General features: G+C 48.6%; 2 protein-coding genes across 5 annotated transcripts in view; one reads left to right on the top strand and one right to left on the bottom strand.

The window, feature by feature from the left end:
• Positions 1-822: 822 nt before the first annotated feature.
• Positions 823-8,507, bottom strand: APEX2 (apurinic/apyrimidinic endodeoxyribonuclease 2). Of its 2 annotated transcripts, none has more exons than XM_055267655.2 (6): positions 8,058-8,507; positions 7,004-7,087; positions 6,168-6,348; positions 5,488-5,634; positions 4,727-4,796; positions 823-2,076 (listed from the first exon to the last, which is right to left on the bottom strand). In XM_055267655.2, the coding sequence occupies exons 1-6, from the start codon at positions 8,386-8,388 to the stop codon at positions 1,159-1,161; spliced, it is 1,731 nt and encodes a 576-aa protein (XP_055123630.2). In that variant the 5' UTR covers positions 8,389-8,507; the 3' UTR covers positions 823-1,158. The 2 variants fall into 2 exon arrangements, with proteins under 2 accessions (XP_055123630.2, XP_055123632.1); XM_055267657.2 differs by lacking the exon at positions 8,058-8,507 and adding an exon at positions 6,439-6,507.
• The window catches only part of PFKFB1 (6-phosphofructo-2-kinase/fructose-2,6-biphosphatase 1), a 62,999-nt gene continuing 59,809 nt past the window's right edge, over positions 8,413-11,602 (top strand). The window contains exons 1-2 of one of the 3 annotated variants that reach the window (XM_055267963.2): positions 8,436-8,540; positions 9,820-10,232. In XM_055267963.2, the coding sequence (XP_055123938.1) occupies positions 10,205-10,232 (28 nt within the window). In that variant the 5' untranslated portion in view covers positions 8,436-8,540; positions 9,820-10,204. Of the gene's footprint in view, positions 10,233-11,602 lie in introns of all 3 variants that reach the window. The other 2 variants (XM_063634826.1, XM_055267962.2) reach the window with 2 other exon arrangements.

Below are 11,602 nucleotides of genomic sequence, written 5' to 3'. Positions count from 1 at the left end.
TTACCAGTCCCATTCTCTTTTTCTTTTTTTTTTGGAGACGGAATTTTGCTCGTTGCCCAGGCTGGAGTGCAATAGCACGATCTCAGCTCACTGCAACCTCCGCCTCCCAGGTACAAGCTATTCTCCTGCCTCAGCCTCCTAAGTAGCTTGGATAACAGGCACGCGCCACCACGCCCAGTTCATTTTTTTGTATTTAGTAGAGACGGGGTCTCACCATGTTAAGCTGGTTGCGAACTCCTGACCTCAGGTGATCCACCCACCTCAGCCTCCCACAGTGCTGGGATTACAGGCGTGCACCACTGCACCTGGTCTACCAGTCCCATTTTCAAAGGTGAGAAGAGGCTTGGCTAGAGCAAGCACTGTGTTCAATGCTCCCACTTTCCAGGTCACAGTATACAGGAAACATTTCCATGGCACACTTAGGGGTACTAATGATACTGCTTGCCAAGGAGGCGATCTTCCCTGAGACTTGTGTGGCCCCAGGCCCTGCCTGGCAACTCTGAGGGCTGAGGACCCTGTTTCTTTCAACCCTGTAACCCACTGTGGCAGCTGTGAGACGCACTAGTTGGAAAGCTCTGGTTTAAGGCTACACAGCCCACCTCCCTTGCTGATTTAACCTTAGCAGTACAGGAAACTCCTACAACTGAGCAGACAACCCTTTATGGTGAGCACTGCTCCTCACTCCTCACTCTTCCCTCCTTCCTCCTCCCCTTTTCCTGGGAATTATATCACTGGGCTACAGCCAGCCGGCAAACCCAGTATTGAGATGGCTTCTCTGACTCAACTTTATGGAGTACATCCACAATGTCCAAAGTGCAACCCTGAAACAAATACACAGACTTTATTTATGCACAAATACATTTTCCAGCAAAGACAGAAGTGATTTAAAATCACACAACTTCCCGGGGCAGCTAGTGTCCGTGTACTTCGGACAGGAAGGTGGAAAGTGGTGTAGGGGGCTGGGTCACAGGATTAAGGCACAAGAAGCTCACCAACAAGGAGCTAGGTAGGAAGGACAGCGAGGAAGAGAGGGCTTAGAAGAGGAAGAGAAGGGTAGGAGACTTTCAGGGAGAAGCAGGAGGCAGCTCAGGGAAGAGGAGCTGGCCTCAGATCATGTGCAGGGGTGACCATGCCAGATGTCCCCAGGCCTCCATTGGTTCAGCTGGGCCTGCTCCAGAGGAAGAAGTTGCACCGGGAGGAGGGGTCAGTGGGAGGACCCCGGGGCCTGGCACACATGTAGAAGCGGCGGCCCAGGTTGGGTCCTGGCTTCTTCACAGTACGCATCACACATGGCTCCCTGTGGCCCCCACAGAGGGGTGTGCGCAAGGGCCCTGCCAGCACAGACTTCCAGAATGAGGTCCGTAACTCCTTCTCATCTTTGGCTTCTGAAGTCTTGGCCTGCCCCTTCACCACTTTAGCCACTGCCTTCTCTTCTGGAGTCTTCGGGGTCATGAGGGCGCTCATCAGTGGTAGGCTAGGCAGCTCTATGTCAGGAGAGGCTTGGGGACAGCTAGGGGAGGGCTGAAAGTAGCTCTTCAGGTTTTTCTGGCCTCTGCTAGAGCCAACCTGACTAGGCCGAGGCCTGGTTGAGCGCACTTGGGCTTTGTTTTGGCATGTCTGTACCCGGGTTTGATTGTCGTGCTGCAGCGTCGACTGCTCCAACACAGGACTTTGTTCGAGAGGAACCAGGAAGTGAAGGATCTTGAGCTGGGTGCCTGCAAACTCAGGGAGGAAGCGGGTGCACAGAGGTGGGCACTGTTTTGCAGGCACAGAGGACACGCTCAAGACTGCACCCACAGGGCAGTGGTCAGAGCCCATCACCTCAGGCAGCAGGAAAGAGGCCTGAAAGGTGTCTATGACCAGGGTCCTGTCCCCCAGCACATAGTCAAGGCGGGAGCCATAGTTGAGATGGCGGGCGCCGGTGACTGCTGACCAGCAGGTGAAGGCCCCCTCCTGCTTTGGTTGGAAGCAGCGGTAGCTATCGATGAAGGGCCCTACATGAGAGGCAGACTGGCACCCCAAGTTACTGAGCAAGCTGTCCATCCACTTGCGCCCTGGGTCCTCTTCAAAGCATTCCTAGGTGAGGAGGAAAGGGGGTTGGAAGAGAGAGAGACAGAACTAGATACCTAGAACTGGAAGGGACTTAGACTAACTGCTGCATTTTGCAAATAAGAAAATTTGGTTGTCCCAAGAGGACTACTGCTCAAGGTCACACAGTCTGGAATTGGCAGAGCTGGGATTCTGATTTTCATCCTTACTGATTTAAAAGACCATGCTTGTTTTTCCCTCTGCACGAGCTTGCATTTGTCTTGCACTGGTCCATCAATGGCAAATCTGAAAGTTTGTTTAATCAAAGCAATTCCCGGAACTGCTTTTCAAAAGGATGGAAAACAGGAAATTAAAAGTGTTTGCCTCTAGGAAGCAGGGCTGGGGTTAAGAGTTAGGAAGACTGTCAGCTTCTTCCTTTAAACCCTCTGGCACTATTTGGTTTATCTAGTGTGTCAAAGCCCTCAATGACCATCCCTACCTCCTGAGCTGAGGACCTGCAAGGATCCAGGTCTGAATACTTCCTTAGGCTCTGATTCCCCATCCATCATCCATCAGTCCATCCATTCAATCCACCTACCCACCCACTCATTCAATGCAAGAAATGTTCATGGAATACCTATTATGTGCCATGCATGATGCCAGGGACAAAGTAGGAACCTGGTCTACTCCTGGGGACCAAGGAGGCTTCCTTTCGAGAAGTGATCTGGAGCTGAGGTGTAGGGGCTGAGTAAGAGTAACCTAGGTGGAGGGTGCTCCTAACTTTAAGAACAGTCTCTGTGCTGGGCCTGTGGAGGGAGTGTGCTGCGTACCCAAAAGACTTGAGGAAAGACCAGACTGGAGACCAGAATACCAGCAGGAAATGGCTGCCACAGTCACACAAGCAAGATGATGGTCACTTGGACTAGGGTGGGTGCCAGAGGAGACAGAAACATGAAATTATGAGATGATTTGTAGCTAGAATCAACAGTACTTGCTGACCAACTGAACGTGGGAAGTGGAGTAAGAAAGAAAGACACTACTAGCACAATTCCCAGGCTTTTAAGTTGAAGCAACCAGTGGGATGATGGTGCCATTTAGAGAAATGACAAGACTAAAAGAGCAAGCCTAGTAGAAAGTGGATGTGTTCTGCTATTTTGGAAAGACTGTGTAAGTCATCTGAGCTGGCACTATTAGTTCTCTTTTCCTGGAGGAGAAAATGAAGGAGGTATACATGAGAGATCTAGGATACCTCTGAACTAAGTAGAAAAGGCATAAAGATATATGATGCTATCACAGGAATCTGAAAGAACACACTGAATGAATGCATAAGAGGAATGAGGCAGGGAGGGACTGAAGGCTCGCACTTTGTAGCATTCTCTCCGCTCCCCACCACACCACCACCACCATTCTCTCATTCTCTCACTTCTGCTCATTTTCCCAGCTGGGAGCCATATCTACATTTATGTAGCTCTTCTGTGAATTAATCAAGGAATATTCCCACGGTCCCTTCTCTAAGCCAAGCCCAGTGCTGAGTGGGACTGTACCAGCATAAATCACTGATCCCCCATCATAAGACATAAGGCAAGCCAAGATGAGAGCTGGCTTGTAGATTCTAGGGCAATGGTTCTCAAGCCTGGCTGCACAATAAAGTCACACCGGGGGCTTTTAGAACATGCCACTACCCTGGCCCCATACCCGAGAGTTCTGAGTTCATTGGTCTGGAGTAGTGCTAAGATATTGATATTTTTGTTCTAATATGCAGTTAAGGGCTGAAAACCATGGGCCTAAGGGAACTTAGAGATAAGAGGTTCATATAACAAAAAGACAGAGAGGGGGTCATGTCCACCAATTCAGGGCACAGTGAGAAAAGCCAGAATGAGAATAACTTTTACAACGGGCCGACAGGAGACAACCTGTCTAGAGAGGACAAAATGTGTAGGGACACTGAAGGTGGAAATAAGAGACAGGTCACAGACCAAGGAGAGCCTTGAATGCTAGGTCTCCATGTTTTCTCTGCATCACAGAGGTAACAGGGAGGTATTGAAAGTTCATAAACAAGAAATATAGTGTATTAAGGAAATGACCAAGGCAATGTGGAATTCACAGTCCTTGAAATCTGACCCCCAACAACTCTCCAGCCCCACCTTCTGCCACTCACCTCCCTTCCCGTGTCACTAAGAAGAAAGGGACTTGTGGTTCCCCATGCACACAATGCAAATTCTCACCTTGAAACCTTTGCCCATGCTAGAATGCTTTCTACTTCAAAGCTCTGTTCTACTCATCTGTTAAGATTCAGCCATTTTCAGCTGCCTGTCCTGATGTCCAAGCTCACCTAGGAATCCCATCTCTGAGCTCCTGTAGCTTTCTGGGATGCCATCTGTGCCTCTGCCCTGAGAATACCATCCTATGATTGGCTAGCCATGTGTCTGTAGCCCACCACCATGCTGGAGAGCTCCCAGGAGCCAAGAGCTGGATCTGACTCCTGAGTCCTCAGTATGTGGCTCAGGGCCAGGCCATGGGCAGACTCAGTATTGTCTATTGAATGAATGACCAATCCTCAGTACTATAAGAATAGTATTGCAAGCCAAGCTCCGCTTTCCCATAAAGGAAGCTGTCCCTGGGCCAAAAACTCAGCGTTGGTCGGCTGGACAAACAGAATCAGTCAGGAGTGGGGCCAGGCACCTAGAGGGAGCCTTACCAGGTTGACTGCATCCCAGTGGTCAATGGGGCGGTGGGCTGTATTCAGGTCACCCAGAATGATCACATGGCTGAAAAACACAATGTGGGATTATTAGAAAGAGGTGCAGCAGTCCTGGCCCATATACTTTTTCCTGGGCCCAAGAGCTCAGACAGGCCATCTCCCATATTGAGGCTTCCTAGCCAACAGCAACTCATAGCAGCCTACCTCTCCAATCTTACCACAACCTTGCTGCCTTTCATATCTAACCAACCCAATTCTGATCTCCAAAGGTGACAGTGTTCCATGTTTGACATGACTGCCTCACTAATCAGTACCCAGTGGGCATTTTTCTTGTCCTTCAAAGCTGAGCTCAGATACCACCTCCCCTTGATTGTTCTAACTCACCCTCACTTTCCTGTCCTTCCCTGGAACAAGACTTTCCTTTGCTCCCAGGCACTTTACCATTCTCATCTCTTTTCACCCTTAAAACTATTGTGTGGGGTAGAGATTCATATATTCATTTGACAAAAGAGAAAACAGAGGCAAGACTAGCCCTAGGGCTCACAAATGAATAAGAGCAGGAGCCTGAATATGTGCTCAGAGTACAAAACCCATGTTTGTTTTGAACAGAGCCTATTCAGGTGGGCATATTGGTGTCTGCAACTATGCTGTGAAAGAACTCAGAGACAAAGGGTCCATATCCCTTCCAATGGAGCTTGACACAGGGCTGGGCACCCAGGACCAACTCAAGGAAGCCTTGCTGCCCAGGCTTGCAGTACCTGCCTGCCGCCAGGAGGGCTTCTGCTCGGATTTGCAGCAAACGATAGAAGCGCATCTTAAAGACTAGCCGCTCAGGCCTCCCAGGGTCCGCATGTGGGCAGTACACATTGATTAGGGTCAAGGTCTTCTCCTTCCCTTCCCATGTGCTGGAGAAAAGAGAAACCCCCAAAAGGGGTCAGTTTCAAACCTCCCCTTCTGTCCCTTCCCCATACCACATGGCTTCCATTTTATGACTGTCTGGGATGGAAAAGAAAGGGGTTAAAGAGACACAAATGATCTGGCATGCACAGGACTTGGGGACTGACTACTGATAAGGCAGGGAGAGGGGTATCTAAGGATTACCACCAGGTAATGGTGCTGCTATTCACAAAGACAGAACACCCAGAAAGAGAGCAACCTGGGGTAGTGAGTTCAGCACTAAGTTGCTTTTGAGATGTCTATGGTAATAAGAGCTGGATCACTAGGCCAGCCCCACACTGTAGAGATGGAAACTCAAGCCTCAGAGGGGGAAAAATTTGCCAGGGTCACACACTGAGTAGCCCAGCCAGGACTAAACCAGGAAAGGCAAATTTGGGAACTTCTCCACGGTGCATGTATGTTTACATGGCAAGCCTTAGAATCTTCACACTCAAAGAGTAGCACCAGCAGTGCTCAGTAGCAGGGAGATATGAGCTATTACCGGATTTTATGCTGTGTGAGGAGGGCCCGGCCCTCACTATCCAGAGCCCGGAGTTCCTCTTGGGTAAACTCATCCATGTTTCCATAGCAACCAACATCGCCATTCTGGGTGGCAAACAGGCCACTCAGGCCTTCTTCAGCAGCCACTGGGGTAGCGTTGTCCTTACAGAAGGTGGCTACACCTGGGAACAGACAGGGCACTCTGAGCAGACCTGGCAGTCAGTAGCCTGTTGCACAGCCTGTCCCACTCCAATTGTCCCCACACAAGTCACCTAAGTCATCTTCATAAAGTGTGGTTCTTGGGCAACCTTATTCAAACCCTGGAGTCTCAGTTCCTGCATCTAAAAAAGCCACAGAATGTTCTAAGTGTTTTACATTGATACATGGTGAGTGCTCAAGAAGTATTAGCAATTATTATTATCACATGGATTAATTCATTTAATCCTTGTAACAGCCCTTGAAGGTAAACATTATCCTCATTTTCTAGCTGAGGAACCCGAGGCACCAAGTGGTAATGTAACTTGCCAGAGGGTGCACAGCTAGGAAATGAGCCATGACTCAAACCCAGGTTGTCTGGCTCCACAGTTCACACAATTAAGCACCACACTACTACTGTACTTCTGGGGTCCAGTAGGATAATTCTATCCATAAAAATTATATTTCCAGTAGGATAATTATATCCATAAAAATTATATTTCACGTAATTTACTACTATGCAGCTTTAGCTCTGTAAACTAAATGTCTAAATTTCTTATTACCCTCTCATCAAATATTGGAAACCTTTTTCCCCTATCTGCCTCCCTCACTAATTTAAAGTCCACAGAAAGCCCCATTTACCAGAATAGCCGCTACGGTTGCGGCTGAAGCTGAAATAGGAGTTATAACCCTCAACGATAGCCAGGGGCTCTGTCAGTGCATCCCCTGGAAAAAAAAAATGTAAGATTAAGTCAGAGGTAAAACTAGGATCCGAGAAACACAAAGGCCTGGAATTACAGTTGTAGGCTAATTCCTCGCACACATCAGAGCCAGAGTTGGGGGTGACGGGAATGAAGTATCTATGATTAGTGGAGGACCTAGAAAGATGGGAAATGTCAGAGAGGAAATTGATATCAGAATTAGAAGGCTGCGGGGGGCGGGGTTAGAGACTATGAAGTGGAGGTGGAGAATTAGGTGGGAAGGGGCAAGAATCAGAGCTAAGCCTAGGGGTCTGAACGACAGGAGGAAGCTGGGGATGGGGATGGACATATGAGAGGACAGTGGGAATCTGAGCTAAGGGTGAGAGGTAAGAGAGAGGGAATTAGGGGATCTGAACTGGGGGTGGAGGGAAAAGGAATTAGGGGATTCTGAGGGGAGATAGGAGGGTGAAGAAATAAGAGGACATCTAAGCTTGGGGTGGGAAATAAGGTGGGAATTAGGGACTTTCCGCTGGGAGGAGAGATGGGAATAGATAAGGGGTACTGGGGTTCTGAGGTGGAGATGTGAAAAAGAGGAAATTAGAAAGACTGAGCTGGGGTCAAAGATGGGGTGGGAATTAGAGGATCTGAGCTTGGGGCAGGGATGAAGAATTCGGGGGTTTGACTTTGTGGCAGGGAGATGCACAGCGTATGGAAGGAAGAAATTCAGGGGACTGACTTTGGGGCCGGAGAATGAGTGGGAATCTGACTAGATATGGGGTTTTGAGAAGGAGCTAAAGTTTGCTGAAGACAGGAGATGGAGTGCAATTAGGGGATCTAGTTAGGGTAGGAAATGGGAGTTTAAGAGGGAAGGGACCTGGGTCTAAGGGCAGGACTCTAAGAATAGGAAACTGGGAAAGTAAAATTACATGGGACAGGGGGCAAAAGTTAGCGGGAAAGAAAAAGTATGTAGGGATCCTGGAATCTAGAGCGCTCACTGGTCACTTTGGTTTCCTGGAGACAGACGATATCCGCATCCAGCTGGTCCAAAATGCGCCCCACGGCCACGGCGGCACAGTTGCTGGGTTCCTGATTTGCCGCCCCTTGCAGGGGTCTCCGAATCCCATTGATGTTCCAGCTCACCACGCGCAACATCTTAACGGGCTGAAACACCTCCCAGCCCGCGCCAACGTAGGCGCGGGCGAAGCGCTTGCTGTTCAGAAGTTGGCCAGGCCCGCCTCCCGCGCGCGTTTGCGCAGGCGTTCGCGTGCGTACCACAAAAGCGTCTGACGCATGTCGGGCGGGGGCTTCAACTTTCTCAGCTCTCATTGGCGGGAGGAGGAACTGGGTGGACGCTGAAGGAAGCAGAGCGGAAGGCTAGTGGCAATGAATGGCGAGAGGAGTTTCCACTTGGGCTCCCGCTCCTTCCGCTCGGATCCCTGAGTCTCAGTGCGTTTTTCCTGTACTCAGAAGTCCACGTGGTGCGTCCGGTTACTTACAAACGGGATTTTGTCACTTTTTAAGCGACGGAACCCTGAGCGGAACTGGTCAGCCGCCAAAGCCCCGCCCTCAGTGCGGCAGACCGCCCACCTAAGTTCACAGATGGCTGCAGCGCTTGCGCCCCAGGAATAGCTGGCGCTAAGTGCTCGCGTTGGGCTGGGCAAAGGGAAGTTCATGGTTGGAGGAGGGAGCAGTAGGAGTCGCTCCACTGAGATAAGACTTAGGAGGAGGGCCTTTGGCTTTATTGGGGCAGGGGGAGGAGGAGGAGGTTGTCTCAAGCCTGCCCTGTAGCTTTTATTTGTCTTGGCTCTTAACATTCTGAAGGATGTAGCCGGACACATCCTTACTCTTGGTTCTGTTTCTCAGATAAGTGAAATCGAGGCCCAGGAAATGTAAGCTCGTGAGCAGCATTGTCTCCGGATGCATCTATGGCTCTTCTGTATATGTTATCTCATTTCACTCTCAGGACAACCCAGTTGGGGACATTGAGGCTAAGTTAGAGACGTCGAATGAATTCACTTCATTCTCACAGTTCACTCTCTCTTACACTGAAGTAGTAGAGCCAGGATTCAAACCCTATCTTAATTAGCTCAATAATTACTTTTCTGAGTGTTTTTACTGACCACACACCTCCCCAGTTAAGTCTTTTCCTCTGGGGCCCCACGGCACCCTATGGTCCATTCTGTCACAGTACTTATAATACACAGTTATCATTGACTTCTATTTCTGCTGCCACTAGACTGCCAGCAACTTGAGAGCAATGACCATGTCTGGTTCATCTTGTTAGCCCCATCCCCTAATACTGGACACAGCATATATTGGGAAGCAATAGATATTTGTCAGGTGAATGAATGAACAAAGGATAATAGCAAGAGCATCGATAGGTTCATGGCTTGTTTTTGAGAGCACAGAAGTTAGAAGTAATGGATATGCCCAATGTCCAGGGAAAAGCATAATGATGCATCTTTAGGTTCCTCACCCAGAATTGCAACATAATTATTTTTTCCCCAGAATTTAAGTCTTAGAGCCATCATCCTCAATGGTTACAGCAAAGACGCAGTAAACTGCTTTTCCTCCTGGAGGACTTAAAAGGTTACCAGTTGTTGCTATCAGAAAATAGCTCTGTGATTAAAATAAAAATTTGTATGTCCTGAGCTTTTTCATGCTTTGGGGGTTAATGACTCAGGATTGACTCCCATGAGTGTGATAACTAGGACAAAGGAAATGAACATTTTTATTGCTCTTGCTTCATATTGCCAGATTGCTTTCCACTAAGGGATTATGCCCATTTACACTGAAGACCGATCTGAAACAGCCCCAGCGAAATCCAGAACTTGCCTGTCTCCATAGCTGGTTTTAATTTCCCCATTCTGCAGTGGCTTGTTAATATTAGTTCTGACCTTTGGGGCAAGGTGAACACATGGTTGGACTGAAGAGAAAAGGCTTCGGGTGGCTCAGGAACTTCTTTGGCAACTACAACAGCTGATATTTCAACAGAGCACATACATCCCCCACTTAACAAGGGTACATCCTCAGCCTTCTCAGGGAACCAACGAACACCTCCAGGCTTCCTCTTTGATGCCACCCATTGGACCTGCCTTGGGGGTCTGTAAATGCAAGAGAACCGAGTGTTGGATAATTAGCGATGGAAGAAAAATCCTCTAGAATAAAAGGTAGGTGAGAAAGAAGGGAAAGTAGGTAGGAGTTGCACAAATCCACATCCGTTCTTCAGGCCCTCTGGAAAGTTTTCTTTGCATAGATGGTTGGTTGTCGTGTGCATTAAAGGGCATGGGAAAGTGGGGGAAAAGATTATATCTGTATGTAACCTATTTATCTGTCTGTATATTTTTAAAAGTCCATTCTGGCCTTTGTGGGACAATGGCCCCCCAGGGCAATTCACTGGCACCTGTGAAAGTCTAACTTGGCCTAGTCTGGTTTTGAATGAACTGAGTGATTGAAATTATAGCTTTTACCTCCCCACTGATGTGTAAAGTAGGGTTGATTTGCTGTGGCGCTTTGAACAAGCTCTCTAGCTTCTCTGGGCTTCAGTAGCTTCCTCAGTAAAATGGATATCAAAGTCTCTAGCCAATGTTCCTCAGAGGGCTGTCACGATCAAGAAGAGTGGAAAGGCAGAAACCAAAGCTCTTTGGAGACATTTCAGGACTTGCTCACTCTAAGAGTAGTGATCTTGCTTTTTTTTATAGGCTCCACAAGCAATCCCACCCAAAACCCTCCAGCTGCTGTGCGACTGTAGTCTGTGGAGAGCCACTGCCATAACTGGGATTCAGTGAGGTTTGGGGCCCAGGTATGAGGCCGAAAATAGTGGAGAGATGGTGGGCCAGGACAGTGGGTGAGAAGGAAGGGGATCCTAGGCTGCTGTCACAGAAGGCCTGCACCTAGCTTGTAAGTGTGTGGTTGATCTCCGCTCACACCTTCACTCTCCACAAATGCATTCATACCCAGTCTGAGAGCTACCAATAGGGAGACCCCATTCGTGACTTTATTATCCATCAGCACTGTCATATACTGCTTTACATGGTATTCTCTCCCCATACACATGCCCTGTACTTTGGGAGGGCTATGGGGTCAGGATCTGGGGGCCTTGGGAAATCACATTGTAATCTTCCCTAGAGATAGCCCCATTTTAGAATTTTAGACCAAGAGCTGCAGGTCAGAGCTTGATCTTGAATGAGAATCTGGTACCGACTGAACCCTTTCTCTGCCACGAGTTCATTGGCCCTTTTCAGAGAGGACTTCATTCTTTTGTTTATCTGTTTCTGTCCCATTCAAGGTAGAGAAACCTTTCTAGATGCCACCTCCTACCTCAGACAAGTTAGTTCTCCCATCCAATTCCCTGCACAGCTCTCTGTTACAATATTTACCTTGTTGAACTAGGATTAGTTGTCCACAAGTTCATCTCATCTGGGGCAGAGAGATGTAGACTGCACAAACACAATAAGCAAGTGTCTTTTCTCTCCTCTGTGCCAGGGCCTGAGTTGGACACTGGAAACACAAATTACAGATCACTGAGATCTAGTCTCCA

The sequence above is a fragment of the Symphalangus syndactylus genome, chromosome X, assembly GCF_028878055.3.
Source record: "Symphalangus syndactylus isolate Jambi chromosome X, NHGRI_mSymSyn1-v2.1_pri, whole genome shotgun sequence".
Taxonomy (NCBI): domain Eukaryota; kingdom Metazoa; phylum Chordata; class Mammalia; order Primates; family Hylobatidae; genus Symphalangus; species Symphalangus syndactylus.
This window is presented reverse-complemented; position numbering and strand designations above follow the sequence as displayed.

What these genes read in the sequence shown, in the direction of transcription:
- APEX2 (XM_055267655.2), bottom strand. Translation starts at nt 8,388, where the DNA reads ATGAGAGCTGAGAAAGTTGAAGCCCCCGCCCGACATGCGTCAGACGCT. An exon ending in CCAGGAAACCAAAGTGACCA is followed by an intron (nt 7,088 to 8,057) that starts GTGAGCGCTCTA and finishes TTTTTTTTCCAG; the next exon opens with GGGATGCACTGACAGAGCCC. An exon ending in GCCCTCCTGGCGGCAGGCAG is followed by an intron (nt 4,797 to 5,487) that starts GTACTGCAAGCC and finishes TGTGTTTTTCAG; the next exon opens with CCATGTGATCATTCTGGGTG.